This window comes from Trachymyrmex cornetzi, unplaced genomic scaffold, assembly GCF_001594075.2.
Source record: "Trachymyrmex cornetzi isolate Tcor2-1 unplaced genomic scaffold, Tcor1.1 scaffold121, whole genome shotgun sequence".
In the NCBI taxonomy this organism is placed as follows: domain Eukaryota; kingdom Metazoa; phylum Arthropoda; class Insecta; order Hymenoptera; family Formicidae; genus Trachymyrmex; species Trachymyrmex cornetzi.
Genome location: NW_017295773.1, coordinates 721,711 through 739,418, shown reverse-complemented (window position 1 = coordinate 739,418; position 17,708 = coordinate 721,711). Strand labels below are relative to the sequence as shown.

At 33.1% G+C, this 17,708-nt stretch overlaps 1 protein-coding gene across 1 annotated transcript in view; it reads left to right on the top strand.

Annotated features, from left to right (window-relative positions):
* Window positions 1-7,180, top strand: part of LOC108767900 (cell adhesion molecule 2) — a 31,069-nt gene extending 23,889 nt beyond the window's left edge. The window contains exons 2-6 of the mRNA XM_018518043.1: window positions 468-685; window positions 2,505-2,640; window positions 2,990-3,123; window positions 4,258-4,522; window positions 6,864-7,180. Coding sequence (XP_018373545.1) covers window positions 468-685; window positions 2,505-2,640; window positions 2,990-3,123; window positions 4,258-4,522; window positions 6,864-6,934 — 824 coding nt within the window. The 3' untranslated portion in view covers window positions 6,935-7,180. The remainder of the gene's footprint in view (window positions 1-467; window positions 686-2,504; window positions 2,641-2,989; window positions 3,124-4,257; window positions 4,523-6,863) is intronic.
* The last annotated feature ends 10,528 nt before the right edge of the window (window positions 7,181-17,708 follow it).

The following is a 17,708-nucleotide window of genomic DNA, read 5'->3' as shown; positions in this document are numbered from 1 at the left end:
TGTGCCTTTTAGTTTTCAAATAACACAAGTGATCCCAGAGGGTAGATATTACTCTCATTGAACATACAGAGAGAGTATGAATCACATTGTATGATTCAAAAAGCGCTCATTACAATGAATCACGTGTGACTCACTGTCGGCAAACTTTGCTGCACTCATTACGCATACAAATATTATCATCCAACTGATCGCACGTCGCGTGCAATGTTGAAGATTGAAATTGTAACTCGGAGTAACGAAGTAACTCGCGATCGTAGCGAAAAGCTCACAGAAGTCTCTCTCTCTCTCTCTTTCTCTCCCCCCCCCCCCTCTACGCTATGGTCCCATGTGAGTTTGCAAAGTTTCCCACGCAGCTGCAACTACAGCTGTGCGGGTTGAAGCTCTATGGGGGTGAGACTCTAGATCCCATAGGGTCCACTTGTGCGCCGCGCAATCCTCCCGCAACTGCAATCTGAAATCTTTTACAGGCGTCGTCGTCGTCGTCGTCGCCCTACGCATGACGTCCCTGCAGATACCGGAGCACGTCGTGCTGAATGAGACGGTGCGCATGCAGTGCAACTTTAACTTGGACAAAGAGCTATTGTACTCCGTGAAGTGGTACAAGGATGGCCACGAATTTTATCGCTATACACCCAGAGACGCGCCCATGGTGCTAACGTTCCCGGTGCCTGGCGTAAACGTAAACGTGAGTGCGAGTTTGCGAGTACCTACTAGGGATGCTTAGAATAGCGCCGAATGGAGTCCTGACCTTCTCCACACGATAGCGAGAACAGTCAGTCTTCAACAACTATCCTCTTACGGAGCGTAATATTCTGGCATTTATATTAATTGGGGTATTTGAGATACCTACTTATAATTAGTTTAAATATTTAAACGCTATCGAGAATATAATAGACGGATAAAAGTATCGATCCTTCGTCAAATTTAAGCATCTCTAGTGACACAATATTTATTTCATCACTTTAATGTTTAATTGAGATTAACGATGAATAAGCCACGTGGTGATGCTCGAACGTGAAGGAAAATGAAACGGTTTTTTTTTTAAACGTAAATAAGTAAAGGAGGCTATATTCAGTCAAAGCGGATCTTGATGCTCGTAATATATCCGTGGATCTCAATTTCCAATTCAAGCGCGGGTTATTATTTGTCGATCTTGAAACGGAATGAAACATAATTTTAAATTAAAACTGGAATATAATGTAATATCAGAAATTAAATTGACAAGAGCAATTTAATAATACAGAGATGTTAATAACTCAAATAGTAAGATATTATCATTATAACGACTTTAATGTCATTTAAGTTATATTTAATAAGTAAGTAACGGATAACATTATTAATTGCTATCTTTGTTATTACGCAATAATTTTGAGTAAATAAGCATACAGTTATTTACGCCACTTTTTGCCTATTTTACCTCGAATTATTCAAAATTTTGCTACGCAAATTTTGTCAATGACATCGTGTACAGCGCGAAAAATCTTTGGGCCAAACCTTATATTGGCTACCTAAGTTTTGCGATTTTTTTCTAATTTTTTACTAAGCCCAAAATTGTAAATGATGGTTAAATTTAAAAGAGAAAACATTTTTGAACATAAAAAACATTTGAAAATATTTACATAGATGTGAATATTTTAAGAAAAAAAATATGTTTCCCTCTTTTTATAAAAAAAAAAAAAAATGTTTAAAAATGGAAAATAAAATGATCCAATGTTACTTTTATAAGTTTACTAACATTTGAATTTACCTTTCTCTCTCCTAATAAATGTTATGGCAAAAATGTTAACTAAATACAGTATTGTAAAGTATAAATACAGAACTAGAATAAAATGAATCACGGAAATTAATAACCGTTTTTTAATAGTTATAAAATTAGTTACTTACGAGATATTATATTACGACCACGACGTTTTACGTTTTGCTTTACTGACAATAGCAGAATAAACAAACTGAGCAATAAACTGATGCAATTGAGTCAGACGGACAGTCTGCATGACTTACTCTTGCTGTTGAGGTTACTGTGTAATTACACACAAACAGCAAGTAGAGCATAGTGGGTACTACCAGAATATATAAAGTTCGGGTTATGCTATAATTCATCGGAAAGATTTTAAACACATTACTTATTTCACAGAAAAATAAGCTGTCTTTACATAACGTATCATGTATTTCTCGACATAAATATCGTGTCATTGATCTTAGGATTATTCGTTTTGACGTCTTTTATAACGTGATTTTGATGATAATATTGACATCCGCTTTGGTTGAATATAGCCTCGTTCATTTATTATTGTCTTGATCATTTCTCGGTCAATTTTTTCATTTATTACTTTTTTCGTTTGCGTTGAAGTTAGAGGCACAATGCACTTTGTATATCTCTCACGGCGAGAAGCTTTTTGTTCGAATCTGATAGAATCTGGTTTGTTCACTGCGTGGTGCATCGCGCAGGCCCCGCGTCACGCTCGATCGGGCGCAGCAGCTTGTAATCGCGAATTTGCATTCAGAGGGACGAGTCCACCGAGAGTTCGGTTGTCTTGAACAACGTGAATCTGACGAGCTCGGGGAGGTATCGATGCGAGGTGTCGGGCGAGGCCCCCGCTTTTGAGACAGTCTCTGATCACGGGGACATGACTGTAGTTGGTAAGTATTGTCATGGAAAGTAAGAGCGAACGTGTGCGATTAAGCTGGGATTGTAGTGAAAATTTTGAAAAGACTTGGAAGCAGTTCTTTTTAAATCTCGTGATTGTATTCAAATATCGATGTTATCGATAAACAGAAGATCAAAATCTTCGAATAGTCTAAAATATACAGAGGAAATTTTTATTCTTAAAGTAAACTGCATTAGACTGACGGTGATTATTTTAACGTAATTTGGGAGAGACAGAACTAGATAAATGAATACGTACAGTAAATGCGCGCGGTGAGATAAGGAGAATCTAATCCGAGAGTAGCGACAATAGCACTAGAAAGGGTCATGGCAACGTTTCAGTTCTACCTAACGAAGGACCGCAGATAACCGGTGGTCGTTCCAAGTATCAAGTCGGCGATGTCGTTCACATGAACTGCACGTCGGCACCTTCTAAACCACCTGCGCTATTGTCTTGGTTCATCAACGACGAGCCGGTAAGTGAGACACTTAAACCGTCGGCGAAATAATAATTATAACCTTTGTTTCACGCTTCGTTAAACTTTTTCAACCAACGCGATGAAATGTGTACTTAAAAAGAAAGAGAGATGAAAAGAGAGAGGAGAGGAAAAAAGAGGAAAAATGAAGCACAACAAAATTGCCGTATATGCAATTTGTTAAATAAATCAAAGCTTCGTTCCGCTCTGTTTTCATCACAAAGACGCGTGTGCGCGTCGCGCGCGTGTCCATTTGCGTTAATCTCGAAAAATATTCTCCGATAATGTTCTAATTTAAAATTTATTTTGATAAAATACCAGTCAGCGTTCCCAATTAAAGGTGAAACGTCGACTGTCTCTCGTGTCAACATTGAATATCGATTTCAAATCCATGACATTTATGTATTTTCCATTTATTCGATCCCGTTTATGTGTCGTTAATATTTACGGAACTCTCCGAGTCTTTTTTTTTTTTTTATAGAAAATTCGTTACCGCGTTATATTCCAGCGAAATTTTCCGCCCTGCGGACGCATAGCTTAACCGAATTAAAGATTAACTTTAAAATAACTTTGCCTGCACAGCGCGCGCGCACGCGTTGCTGATGAATGTTATTATCATTATCGTGCAATAATTAGAATCTTGCTTCGGTGCTTCATGCAATTTCGCGTAATTGGTTTCACGAAAAAAATTTGCATCCGGGATCAAAAGAGCGCAATCTCTCGTTCTTAATTGTTTTCAAATTGCATTCTACAGAATCGTGTATCTGTTTTCCATCTCCCGCCTAATTGGTGCCGTCGATGCTGCGTAACCCGGGTCTACGTTCTAAATAAAAATCTATCTAATTGCTCAATCCCGATCCCCTGCCCCGCGCGGGATGTTCATCGCAACAATCTATCACGCGCACTGAAAGGAAAAGAATAGTAGATGCAATTATATAAATATAACTGTACAAGTTTCACATGTTTATAATGTACACATTGAACATTAATTCTACATAATATAAAATTTGTATAGTTACGTTGTCACTTGTAAAATTGCCACATATCACTGTTTTTTTTCTTAGTGCGAAATGTCGCGATGCCCTTAAAAATAATCTTCACACGGATCGTTGTAAAAACACATCGCGCTTTCAGGTTAACACCGACTACCTGATAGGGCCCAATATCGTCAACGAAGGGAATGGCCTGGAGACCGCGAGACTCGGTCTGAAATTCCGCGTCGCGAACAAGCACTTCAGGCGAGGCGACATGAAGCTAAAGTGCTTGGCCACAATAGCCACGGTCTATCTACAGAGCAACGAAGAGAGCGTGGAGGGCGACGAGAGCATTCTGAAAACGCCTATAATGGAGAGTCGCGAGACCCGGGCACAGAGCCACACTCGCGAGGATCTGACGAACGGTAAGCTTCTCCCCGGATATCATCCGTTATTTTCCTACCTATACCTATACCACAATTGTACAACGTTTCCCCCATTTTATCGATTAACCCTCCCGCGAATGCTGAATTCAACTTTTACCTTGTCTAAAAGTTGGTAATGCAAGTTAAAATAATTAAGGTCCAGTTGCACCGACGTTGATTATTGGTATAACCGTAATTAGCGGAATCGTAGCTAGTCCTGTAGTTTCGTTACGGAGGATAAAACGTTATACGTTCAATTAAAAAATTATTTCCCTCTCCCGCTGTTACTTTTCGTGTCACTTACAATTTCTCCCTCTTTCTCTCTCTCTCACTCCTCCCTCTCTTTAGCACTTTCGCACCCTCGCGATTTTTTAAACCCCTTCAAATCTCTGGAGCCTGCAATTATGATGAATTATCGATTACAAGCAGGGGTGCGGACGATAAAAAATTCACTTAGGTCAAGCTCTACGCAGGGGGGAGGGTTATAAATCTCCATTATAACACTTGAAACTCGCTAGATTATTCCGCTGTCGAATTCGATATATACTGAGGAGCGAAGCGATTGCGACGCGCTCATGCCAAAATATTATGGCGTATTTTGTTTATCCCTTCTTTTTTTACACTCGGCCAATAGATTTTTTATGAGTTTACTCCGATCGAAAATCACCGCAAATAATTTCGTAGTTGCGTATACATGTGTGTAACGTGTTAATTAATCTACTATATTAAAAGACTTTTTATTTTCACCGGTAATATTTTACGACTTAAACCATTTATTTTCAACGAATGCTCGTCGATAGCGAATTTATTACAACCTACGGTACGGGCATCATTTTTACATGTGCAGTCATTAATTGTGATGACACTATTAAAAACTATCCTGAACATTGTAATAATCCTGGAGAAAAGGATGGATAAAAAGATAAATCTACGAGTATTTTAACTACATAATAAGACCACCAATTGCAGGAATTGGAGAGTTATTTTTTTTACTAGTTACAGATTCTCAAAAATAACTTGTGTTACCGGATTATTTCCAATTCCTGACATAAAATTAATATACCTCACACATTACACTGATGAGGTCCTAACACTCTGCTCTGCAGTTATTTTAGCTGTTAATATTTATACAGTTTTAATCTACTCTTTATGTTTGACGTATAACTTGTTATCTCTATACCCGGATGGCTCAAATCTAATAAAATAAAAGTTCTTCATTTACTACAATCAAAATATCAATTGTGTCTTTAAAGTCCAACTTAACTGGTTGGGAGTTGTTTATTTCCTAGTAAACGGCATTTTAAAACACGACGACATTTCTGTAATATTAAGCGAAGGAAATTCATTTTTGGATATCGAAAAGCCTGGTCGCAAGTAATGAGGAGTATCGGATTAAAGCTCTAAGTATTGAAACGAATCCTTGTGGCCGTACATGCGGCATTAATCACAACGGGAACTAATTACTCGATGCTTTAATCCACCATAGTGCTATCGCCCGGGTCTTGCAATAAAAACTGATTAATTACAGCCACACTGTATTCAAATCCCGAATTAAATTACGGCAAGAACGAGGCTCGGGCTCCGCGAAATGAATACGTGGGATATAGTTCGGCGTCCAAATTAGCCGTTTAAAGGATGCACATCGCAAATTCGCTACAATCCTCCGCGAGTAGAGACTCTGTCTTATGCAAGTGCAACAACTATATATTAGAATAAAATAAAGTATTTACTACTTCAGTTTGTATGTCAAGAAGAGGTTCGATTTACAATTTCTTCTCTTAATCTCTACGTACGTAATTAATATCTTGTGGTATTAATTATGGCAATTAATAGTTAATTAAAAACTAATAATCAAATCTTATTACTATTATCTAAACCTATAGTCTTTTTTCATCTTTTGTATCCTAAGTATCACAGTTTTTCTCTAATCAGACACTGACACTAATTTAAATTAATATCACATTTAAATACCCGTATTACACAGTTTTCATGTAAGTTAGCATTAACATTTTTCCTTATTCTCGTGTCCTTCTGTACCTATCCTAATGATTACTTTTTCATATCTACTTATCCTACGCTTAAATCCTGATCTCTATCCTCCTTCTTCTTCACCTATAAATCTTTATTTTTGACTATTTTGTATAAATATATTTTTTTTAAATTTTATCAGTTGTCCAATTTTTCAATGTCAAAAGAGAATTTCGATGTCAAAGCTCTATATTCGAACCGAGATATTTTTATTCTCGTAAACAAAGGCAATTTGTGACTTTTCAGAAAAAAAAAATAATAGAGAGGGAAGCTAACGAAAGTTCGTCTTTAATGTTCGTCTTTAATGTTCCAGGATCCGCAAGTGTTGCAGTCCAATGGACGATCCTCATCGCTCTGATTACATCGATCGCAGTCGCGCGATAATAATGACGAACGTTTCTTTTTCCTTTTTTTTTCTTCTCCCCTTTCTTTTCTTTTTCCACGTTGCTTCCTAATCATGTAAACGTTATACGAGAGATCGGTTTCACCCTATCTACTACTAATTCCTAATTCGCATAAAATAAAGCGATACCAATATGCATATAATAAGTGTACACGTCCATTTACACGTCGTCGCAGCGTATGATAAAATCTACAATTAGGGTAACCATCCCTCTTAGTGTGCCTTTAAGCTAATTTGCTCATTACTAAGTCAATTATTAAATATTATAGTTTTAATCTTATCGGCTTGAAATCAATAGATATCAGTTTTTTAATATTTCTTTTTCTTATAATATTCTTTTAATCTAAAAAAATATTATTTTGTTTTTTATAAAAACAAAAAAAATGTTTTTGTTCCTATTAGTGTGTCCTATTAACGTGTCCTCAATTTGTATGCTTATCCGCATTTCACTCATTTTATATAATTACTAAAACAGATAATAGATGTAATCTAATTATCTAATTGTTTAAGTTAATATTGCGTAATTATTATTTTAATTATACTTACAGTTTCAATGTGCACTCATAATAAAACGTTCTCAACTCCAATACAAGGCACACTAATAGGGACAAGCTTAAAATGTTTCTGTATCACTAAACTCACATAAATTCCTCGTATTTCTCGAAAAAATATTTACTATATTTTAATAGTTAAAAATAGAATATTATCTTTGGTGTCGTGTACATTAATAATTTAACTTAATAAAAAAAAATACTTTTTTTTTTATTTATTCGTGCTTTTCTTTATGACTTATTTAAATAGAAAGACACATTAATAACGACACAGTCATAGGGATAGTTACCCTACAAATGTGCGCTCTAGGTTCTATAAATGTATTCTTATGCGCGCGCAAGACGAACGATCGGCTGATCGACTTCCCGCGCGTTCATTTAGATCGTCCAAAATCTTTTTAGCGGGAAACGTCGCAGAAGGCGACGTCTTTTGTATATCGCTTTCGAGATACAATTTGATGTTATTCTTACTACGATTTTTACAAAGTTTTTCTATTTTCACAACATATCATTTGTATTCATCCAGCAGTCGCGTCCACGCGCGACAGCCGGACGACGATCTTCCCAAAACTGAATAGTCTTCTTGGGTCCAGCTTGGACCCCGTGAATACGCTTTCATTGGAATCGCTATTGTCTACTTCCTACACTGAGAAAAAAATGCTGTTGATTCAATTAAAGTCTATATCACGGGCTGTCACTAACATAAGTGATTAATTCATGCGTATATTTTATTGACATAAAGGCTTGATTATTGAAATAATAATTTATGCCTTTGTGTCAATAAAAATATACATAAATTAATCACTTATGTTAGTGACAGACCGTAATATAGATTTTAATTGAATCAACATTTTTTTCTCAATGTACATCCACCCTGCATCAGCGATTTGTCTATACAAAACAGAATTAATAATTATAATAGCCACAAGAGCAGTCGCGAGTGATTTTTTTTTATGCTTACATACGATAGACAAATCATCTGTATACAACTTCGAAAAAAAAAAAAACTGAAGAAAATTTATTCATATGAGAAGTTATTTCGTAAAATTAATAATTAATGTCTAATCTGATTTCGATAATTTTAGATATCTAACCTCACAAAAATTAATTTACTTTGCGATATGCAGTAAATTTTTCTCGTTTCCATTTTTACCGTTTCTTTAAACTATTTTATTAACCATGGTTACGTTCCGTTATTCACTGCGAGTACTGAAGATCTATAGTTCACGTTACGTATACTATAGGTGTATAGATTTTCAATACTCGCAATGAATAACGGAACGCAGCTCGTGTATCAGGGATTGCGCACAATCAAAGGAACAGAGAACAGAGAATAAGAATTTCAACTTATCAGAAACTATATTCCGCAATACATGGTTACATGCGCCAAGATCTTTGTGAATGTATTTCCTATAACTTTAGTTTCTAGTAAGTTTCGGTCGGTAGCTGAATATCGAATGCTGCTAAGGAAAAGTAGCATCATAACTGATTGCAGATGTCCATATCAAAGTAGATTATTGTAGATTAAGGGGATCCTAAAGTTATCTGTTTTATCGCATAAATTTTAATGTTACCATGGGTATCTAGACCCTCTAACGAACGTTTGTGCCAAGTTTCAACCAAATTTTACGAGTTTTCCAAAAATTTTTCTTTTTTACATAGTCTTTTCGTAACACATTTTCATCGAATTAAGTGTCTAAATCTAAGTACGGAAAAATGGGTGATAGAATAAATTTTACTTCCATAATCCATTTTTCAACTATCAGGTATCAAAAGACCGGTGTCTACATAAGGATTCGGGCTAATTCTAAGGTCGATGTTGTTTGTTCATGTAAACTACTAGTCTGATAGATTGCAAAGTTTTTATATCAAGCAAATGGTGCCACAATAAGAATAGCTCTAAACATCATTATACAAAAATTTTTCTTCCTTTTTCAGCACAAACTCCACCTCATGGACATGTATTAATGAGTCTTTAATTCTGGAAAAGAATTTTCAAATCTGTAAAAAAAGAACAAAGAAATTACGATATTAACTTATTGCATTTAGTCAGACATTTCCTTAAAAGACATTTCCTAAAGTCGTTTGTTTTACCAACTAAACGCAATAATTTTTATATAATAATTACTTTTTTTCTTCTTTCACGTGTCAGTAAGATAGAGTTTATACTGAAAACGAAAAAAATTGCTTAAATTGAGATTTTCTTTATCATTTCTTAGTCCAATATGGCGTCAGAGCTATCAGTATCGTAACATTTGCGTAATATAAAAGTTTTACAATCTGTACTTACGAAATTGTGTCACAGACAACGTGGAAATCTTAGAATTGAACTTACAGTTAGACGGCTAATTCTAAAACATTATAGTTCTATGAAAATTTATGTATATGTGTACGTGCGATATTGATGTAGTAATGTATAAAAATATATCAATGTGTCGCAATTTATCAGACATGGAAACAACGCTCTCGTTGGTGTTTAGGCTTTACTTTAGAATCCCCTTAAGGGGTTACGCCTAGTCAGGAAGTAAAAAAAAAAAACGAATTTTTGTAAATTATTTTTTTTTAAAGTGTATATACAGTTTTGTATAAAAGTTTTTGTATTTAAAAGAATTTTTCTTGACAAGGTTTTTATTTTTTTTTATGCAAAAATACTAATTTATAATAAAGTCATAACAAATGTTTGAAAAGCCGCTTTTCGGCGAAAAGCGTTTTGTGATGAGCAATGCTACTCGGTTATTAAAATAAAAAATTTAACAAGATTTAGTTAATGAGTTTATCTATGCTTTAATCGATCAATATTTCGATAAATTAAATTCCGACAAAATGGAATTTGTTCAAAGTTAACCGATTTTTATTTAAAAAATGAATATCTTTTAGTCTATAAAATAAAAAATCCTTCGATTAAAAACTAGATTTTAATGTTTAAAGAAACACAAAGTTAGAAATAGATTGGTGCAACGATTCTTGAGATATCTTGCTCACCAACTTTGAAAAAATAGTTTTGAGGAAAACTCGTTTGAAGTTTCAAATGCAATTTAAATATTTTGCAACTTACAGAGTCATATATTCCAAGCCCATATAGCACATCATATATTTCTAAAAAATATGATTTCTGAAAAATCGATATTATTTCAAACATTTTTGAATAGGTGTGCATTGTTTGTAATACCAATCAAATGCTATTATTTTCAGATACAATAATCTTTTTATTGTTTACATAAAATTATAAATCCTTTTTCACAATTAAAGTACAGACAATAATGCAACATGGACTGAATGATTTCATGTGGAAAATGGAAAAATTGCAAAATTACATTTTTTATTATCGGCTTCTAGTGTCGACTCATAATAATATTTGCTTTATACAAAAGTTTTATACTTTATACGTATAAAATAATCTTAGTTCGCAATAGAAATTAAATGAAAGAACAATACTATGCTTATGAAATGAGCTAAAGGCTTTACTATAAAAAAACAGTATGTCTGAAAATTTGTGAATATAGATACATAAAATATCGATGTAGTATTTACCAATTTAGTAGGATTTACACACACATAGGCTCATATTCTGAATCCTCTTTTATCAATAAAGCTTTTAAGGATATACATAGTATCTGTAACATAACCTATATGCTTAAAAGTGCTTTTATCGATAAAAGAGGGTTCAGAATATGGGCCATATAATTTACGTGTCACTGACACAACATTACACACTACTACATCAATATCACACGCCACATGTACAAATATTCTAATTAATTAATTTTTCATATTAAATATCTGAGCTTAATTCTAAAAACATTGTTTATTCATGTAATCCCTATTCCAAATCAAAACTGTTTTATACATACGAAGTATAAATTTGTACATAAAGCAAATATTATTATTCGATGCTAGAAACCGATAACAAAACTGTAATTTTTCAACTTTTTTTCATTTTTGACATAAAGTCGATCGGTTTGGACTACATTACCGTTTATACTTTAATTGTGAAAAAGAATTTTTTAATCTGGCGTATATAAAAAGTTTAAAAAATACTTATTTGAAAAATAATCGATAAAAAAAGATCTTAGGATTCTCTTAAAGGTAACTTTGATCAATTAAATCCGATTAACATAATCAGAAATTAACTCAATCGACAAAATCAATTTAGACAAAATCTCTAATATACAGTTTATTATTCTTAATCTTTTTTCGATATAATTTATTAATTGATTTAATAGTTTTATTCTTATTTTATTATATAAAATAATCCTTTAAATTAATCAGAATTTGATCAAAGTTATCCTAATTTTAATTTCGATTTAATTTTCTTTTTTCTTCTTCTATGTAGTTCTAAAAATTATAAAAAGATAAAGAATAAATCGAGATTAAAATAAATCTATATTGGTAGAAATGAGCCTGAACAATATAATATGATGGCACAACAATGTCCTACACGTACAAAAAAAAAGATATGTTAAAAGGAAAACTTTTTGTAACATGGAAATCTCTATCAAACATCAGATTAGTTAGGTTTCACTATGTGGCAACAACTGACTCGCGACTTGCTCCGGAGTATCTTTTATACGTGAGCCTTTCGTTATATGTATAAAAATCGGGGCCCCCTGACCACGCGTAGGTCATAGACATCGCAACGCGATTGAGTTGAATCCCGCTCAATAACCACGCGAAACGCTTAATCGGATCACTGTCGTCCCTCTTCTGACTAATTGTAAGGCATAGTTAATCTCATATCGGGTATATGTCATGCGTACGAAATTACTATCGTATTTTCGATCAATATTGAAATATTCCCAACAGCGCACGCTGGCCGAGCCTAAGGAGAGAAACATGGGCCGCCACTCAGCCCCGTCCCCGACATGTTCTCATAATTAACAATAATCCAAGCCGGCATTGAACAAATGACGATCAACAAACGCCGCTTAAATCGGTATTTTTTCTCGGTTAGACATCGAAACAAGGGAATTACACCAGGTGTTGATCAATAACGTGAATACGAGTAACGTGACGTTCCAGTAAATTTGTATTCATATAAAACCAGGTAGAATTAAATTGTTGTCGTGAATCGAATTTTAAAAAAGCATCGAACTGCTTTGAGCAAAAAATTGCATTATTTGTTTGTCACGGTACACAAAACTTTATAAAAATGAAGTTCGTTAAACGTTCACGGAACTTTATTTATTTATCTCTTTTTTATGCAAACTCGTATGGAGTTGCAGGGTTTCTTTAACAAGCAAAATATTATGTTGAAATTTTATCCGAATGCCGTTCACTGGTGTAGTCGATAATATACTACTCATCAACTTTATTGAATAATATAACTTGAAATAAAATTTCTTCAGTTTAGTGAAGTTTATGACTACCTAGTGAACACTATTAAGGTCACTTTATCCATCGTTATCGATTCGACTTTATCGTAAGCTTTTGTGCGTAATCGCAAACGAGAATCTGATCGCAACAAAGAGTACACTATTATATAATACATACATAAGACACATACATATGTATACATATATCGTTCTCTCGCTAAAAAATTAAATTTCCTAGGAAAAAAACATTTTCAATTTAACAAAAATTATTAGTTAATCAAATAATATTGGTGTGTAAAAGGGATATATTCTATTAACATGATCAAACATCATTTTCATAATCCTTAAAAAAAAAATATTGAGCATTTTTATTGTAATATAATTTTGACGACTTTTTTTAAAAACCACTCTTAAGTAACAATTTTGACGACTTTTTATAAAGTTAAGTTGATAACTTTATAAAAAGCTTTTGATTGATAAAAATATTTGAATTTTGATAGGAATATTAAACTTTTGATTGGTAGGAATATTTATTTAACTCATTCGTGGTAATAACTTGAAAATCACGTTTTGTAAGCCGTGCTATTTTTAGAAGTAAGAGAACGATATATGTGTTGTGTGTTATATGTATATTATATACATATATTGTACACACATATGTATACATATTATATATATATATACACACAACTATCGAAACATGAAAGTATATGAAAGTAGCACAAAGGCCGGAAAATCACCATCGGCAATCTGCGAGTTATCAACTGTCGGCGCCGATCGATACGCAATTACGCCGGTAGGATATATTTCGATCAACGTATTTTGACTAAAAACTTGTAGTTGTTGCAAGTACATTACGGACGGTGCGTTACATGTTATTACCTTACACGAACAAAAAATATAACAAGAAAAATGTTATTGTGATTGAAACTCGTATTACGCGATATAGCAAAGCCTATAGAACGTATCCATACGAGAGTACTTGATATAAAAAAAGTTATGACAGAAAAAAATGCTCTCGATATGAGCGTTGCTCCGTATAATGTTCCATTCTCATCCTCATTCCCTTCCTACTTCTCCTCCTCCTCGACCACTTGAGCGTGAAAACGCGCCTCTTGCTCGGAGCGTTTTCCCACGGCGGAAAATACGCGACACAAATATTTGACGGAATTCCGTTTTCAACGCGACAAATGGTGTACTTCCCTTGTAAAGTAGAAAAGATACATCGCTTTTGCTCACGCGAGAAAAGAAAGCGAGAAAAAATTGACACATATCTGAAAAGAATGAAGACCTATGCGATATTTTGGCGCCGCAACATTGACTCTACGAGGCTTATCCTAAAAAGAAATAACAGCGAAACCTTACAATAAAGGCCCAAAATTGAGTGCAGTAAAAAGGAATGGTTTTCCATATGTTTAAAAATAATAGATTTTCTTGCGTATCTTTTTCCAAACATATATCCAAGTAAGAAGCTTATTCTGCGGCTGAATGACAGAAGATGAATTGTCAGATAATTCGTTATTATATATATAAGTTTTATAAGTCTTCTATGCGAAAATATATAGAAGAGAAAAAAGCACATTGCTCTTTTCCTTTTTTGAAAGCACTCTTTAACAAAAGAAAATATGTTAAAAAGAGATCGATTTTTGCTCACAAAGGTGTAAGTAAAAGGAATAGCGTTTTATAGACTTTGACCTCCTGAATACGATAATGTTAATAAAAAGTTCGGGATCGATAGAAAACACCTTGAAAATTGAGGTTAAAATCTACATTATTTCTTTTACTTACATCTTTTTAGGCGAAAATTTGCCCTTTTTAAAGTATATTAAAAAAGGTTCGACTTTTGTCTAAAAGAATGCAAGTAAAAAAAGTGTTTTTTTTTTTGTAGATTTTTATCTTCTGAATATGATTAAATAATTAATAAAATAAAATTATTAAAAAGTTCGTGGCATTTGGGTAACACCTTGAAAAGAAGTAAGAATATTGAAATTTATTTAAATGTTCATGTTCAATTTTAAAGTGTTCCCTATCGATCCCGAATTTTTTATTAACATTATCGTATTTAAGAGGTCGTTAAAAAAACACTATACCTTTTACTTACACCTTTTTATGGGCAAAAATCGACCTCTTTTTAGCATTCTCCTTTATATTACCTATAAATTTTTATATACTATTTTTTTTCGAAAGTGGTACAAAACAAGAGGACGATCTATTTTCAATTTGCGATTTAAAATTATATCTTGAAATATATATAGACTTTTTAATTGTATCTCTTGATATATATTTCTCTTTTTATGTCAATTTGTAAAAGATAAGGCTAGATAAAAAATTAGGATATTTCTTACTCTTTCCAGGATAAAAATATGAGTCATGCGGCGCACTTACATTATTATTTCTGAATCAAACACACAGCATTCGATACGCTCAAAGTATATTCTTTCGATATATTTTTCGTATAGACGCGAAAGTATTTTTCAATGCATTTTCGAGTGCGTTGAGGCTCGTTGAGGCTCGTTGAGGCGCGAAAGTGACAGCCGCGTGATCCGCGCGAAACATTGAGTTTATATCAGTTAATCGAGTAGAAAAGCGTTTCATACGAAGTAGTAGTAAGGCCCTTATATACGTGGAATATTACGAATAAGTGTTTACAAGCCTGTAAATATGTACATAATTTTCATCGTTATTAAAATTATTCACTATTATAATATCGTCGAGTATCGTTGGTTCTTTATGTGCTACAAATTCCCGCCTTAATTATTATAAAAATATTGATTTTCTCTTATTATAATTGTATGATTACAGAAACATTTTTTTATTATAATTATCATAAAAATATTTTATTTCCTTTAAGTGTATTCCCTGTATATTGTACCATAGAAAAAGAGAAAGAAAACATTCCTATTCTATATTTTATTATGTATTATCTGGTTGTCATGATTAAAGTAGCAATACATAATCTTGAGAAAAATAAAGAAGAATTTACCCTTTTTTTTTGATAAAGATATTTTTCCAGAAACAAATCCAGATAACACAAAGCCTAAAATCGGAGTAAACTGCGATCAGACTAGAGATTGGAATTTATTCAAGGAGAATAAATTTAATTAAATAAAGGAATCCTATATTTGGTCCTACATGCGGTATACAGAATCAGAATGTTATAAATTCACAAAGAATTATGCATTTAAATACTGAGATCTGCTTTAACCGAATATAGGATTTCTCTTCTTTAAAATATTATTTAATAATAAAAATGTTGACTTTACTTGGAAAGGACTCCGCACAAACCTTATGGAAATTGAAGGTGGAATTGGCTGAAAATGTGATATGTTGTAGATCTTGTCGTCCTGATAAAAATCTCTACAGGCTCCTTATAATGAACCGTTTCACTTTTACAAGACGTCACTTTTCAACAGGTTAATACTACAATATCTTATTTTCAACGAGTACAGTGCATCTCTATGTCATTAATTATACTCTGTATGTACATTTTTAAATAAAAATTTATAAGGATAGTATTGACTCGATACTTCTTATAAATCAGACTTTTTACTTCAAAATATACCTAGAAAGTGTGAATAATGACATAGGAATATACTCGTTAAAAATATTGTAGAATTAACCCGTTTTGAAATGTGACGCTTTGTAGAAGCCAAACGGTTTATTATAGAGTTATGCCTGTCGAAACTTTTTATCAGGACGACAAGTCCACAATATATCATACTCCTGTTTAAGGTGCACATGCGACAAGAATTGATGTATTTTTCATTGTTTGGAACGATCAAAATGGAATTGTCTGAAAATAGAGTAAAATTTATTAGACGACAAATTGAGGATACAAAACTTGGTTAAATAATATTTCTAATATACTTACTTAGTTTATCTCTCTCATACACTAGAATATCCCTGAGTTTTCTGGATCTTCTGACATCTGGATATTGCCAGTATCATTTTGACATAGCATATGCTGCTCACAATTCAGGATTATATTATAGATCATTTTATTCGCAGTGAATTTAGATCTCATAAAATAAAGACTTAAACCACAAACGAAAATGGCCGCGGTCACTTCTGGTTGGATAACGAAAATATGCCTAAGCGCCTAAAGCTGTGTTATTTACAGCGTTACCAACATCGTAACTCAAAAGAATATTTCCGTAAAAAAGATCGCGTGACGATTTTTATCGCAAAACTATTAGAGCGACAATTTTATACATGAAAAAGGGCAAGAAGCGTTAAATTTGACATTTGAGCGACAGATTCGATATGTTGTTTGTATTTTTCATGCATCATTTGCGATATTAATACGATGAATTAATAATAAACAGTTATATTAGATTATTCTGATTGCATTGAATCCTCTATCTGGATCAGCAATAAAAAAAAGAAATAAATTAGATTATGTATATCGCAGTTAATGATGGTCAACACGGTCGATACAGTATGTCGGCACTGTTAATAGCGTTTGACACTGGTAGTTGAAACTGTTCAAACACTACAAAATTTCAGCCGTTGGATAAGCAACAAAATTATTCATTTTAGCAGCACGTGAAAATGTACTTAAATAAGCAATTAAAGCAATAGATTTATATATCATAGGCCTTCTACAATAAGCCGCAAGTCAGAAGTTCTAAGTGATCTTAAGTCATAATCGGTGAAGTTGACCAATAGCCAACTTGAACGACTTGATTAAGACTGGTTAACACTTCTGACGTTCTGACTTGCGGCTTATTGTAACGAGGGGATAACTACTTAATGTAATCGTGGGACAGAATCCTTGAAAACATTATAAAATTTATATAAAATCTCTATGTATAATCCGATAATTATATATGCAACCACGAGAAATCATTGTATAATATTAGATAAAATCGTATATTTTACCAAATTACTTC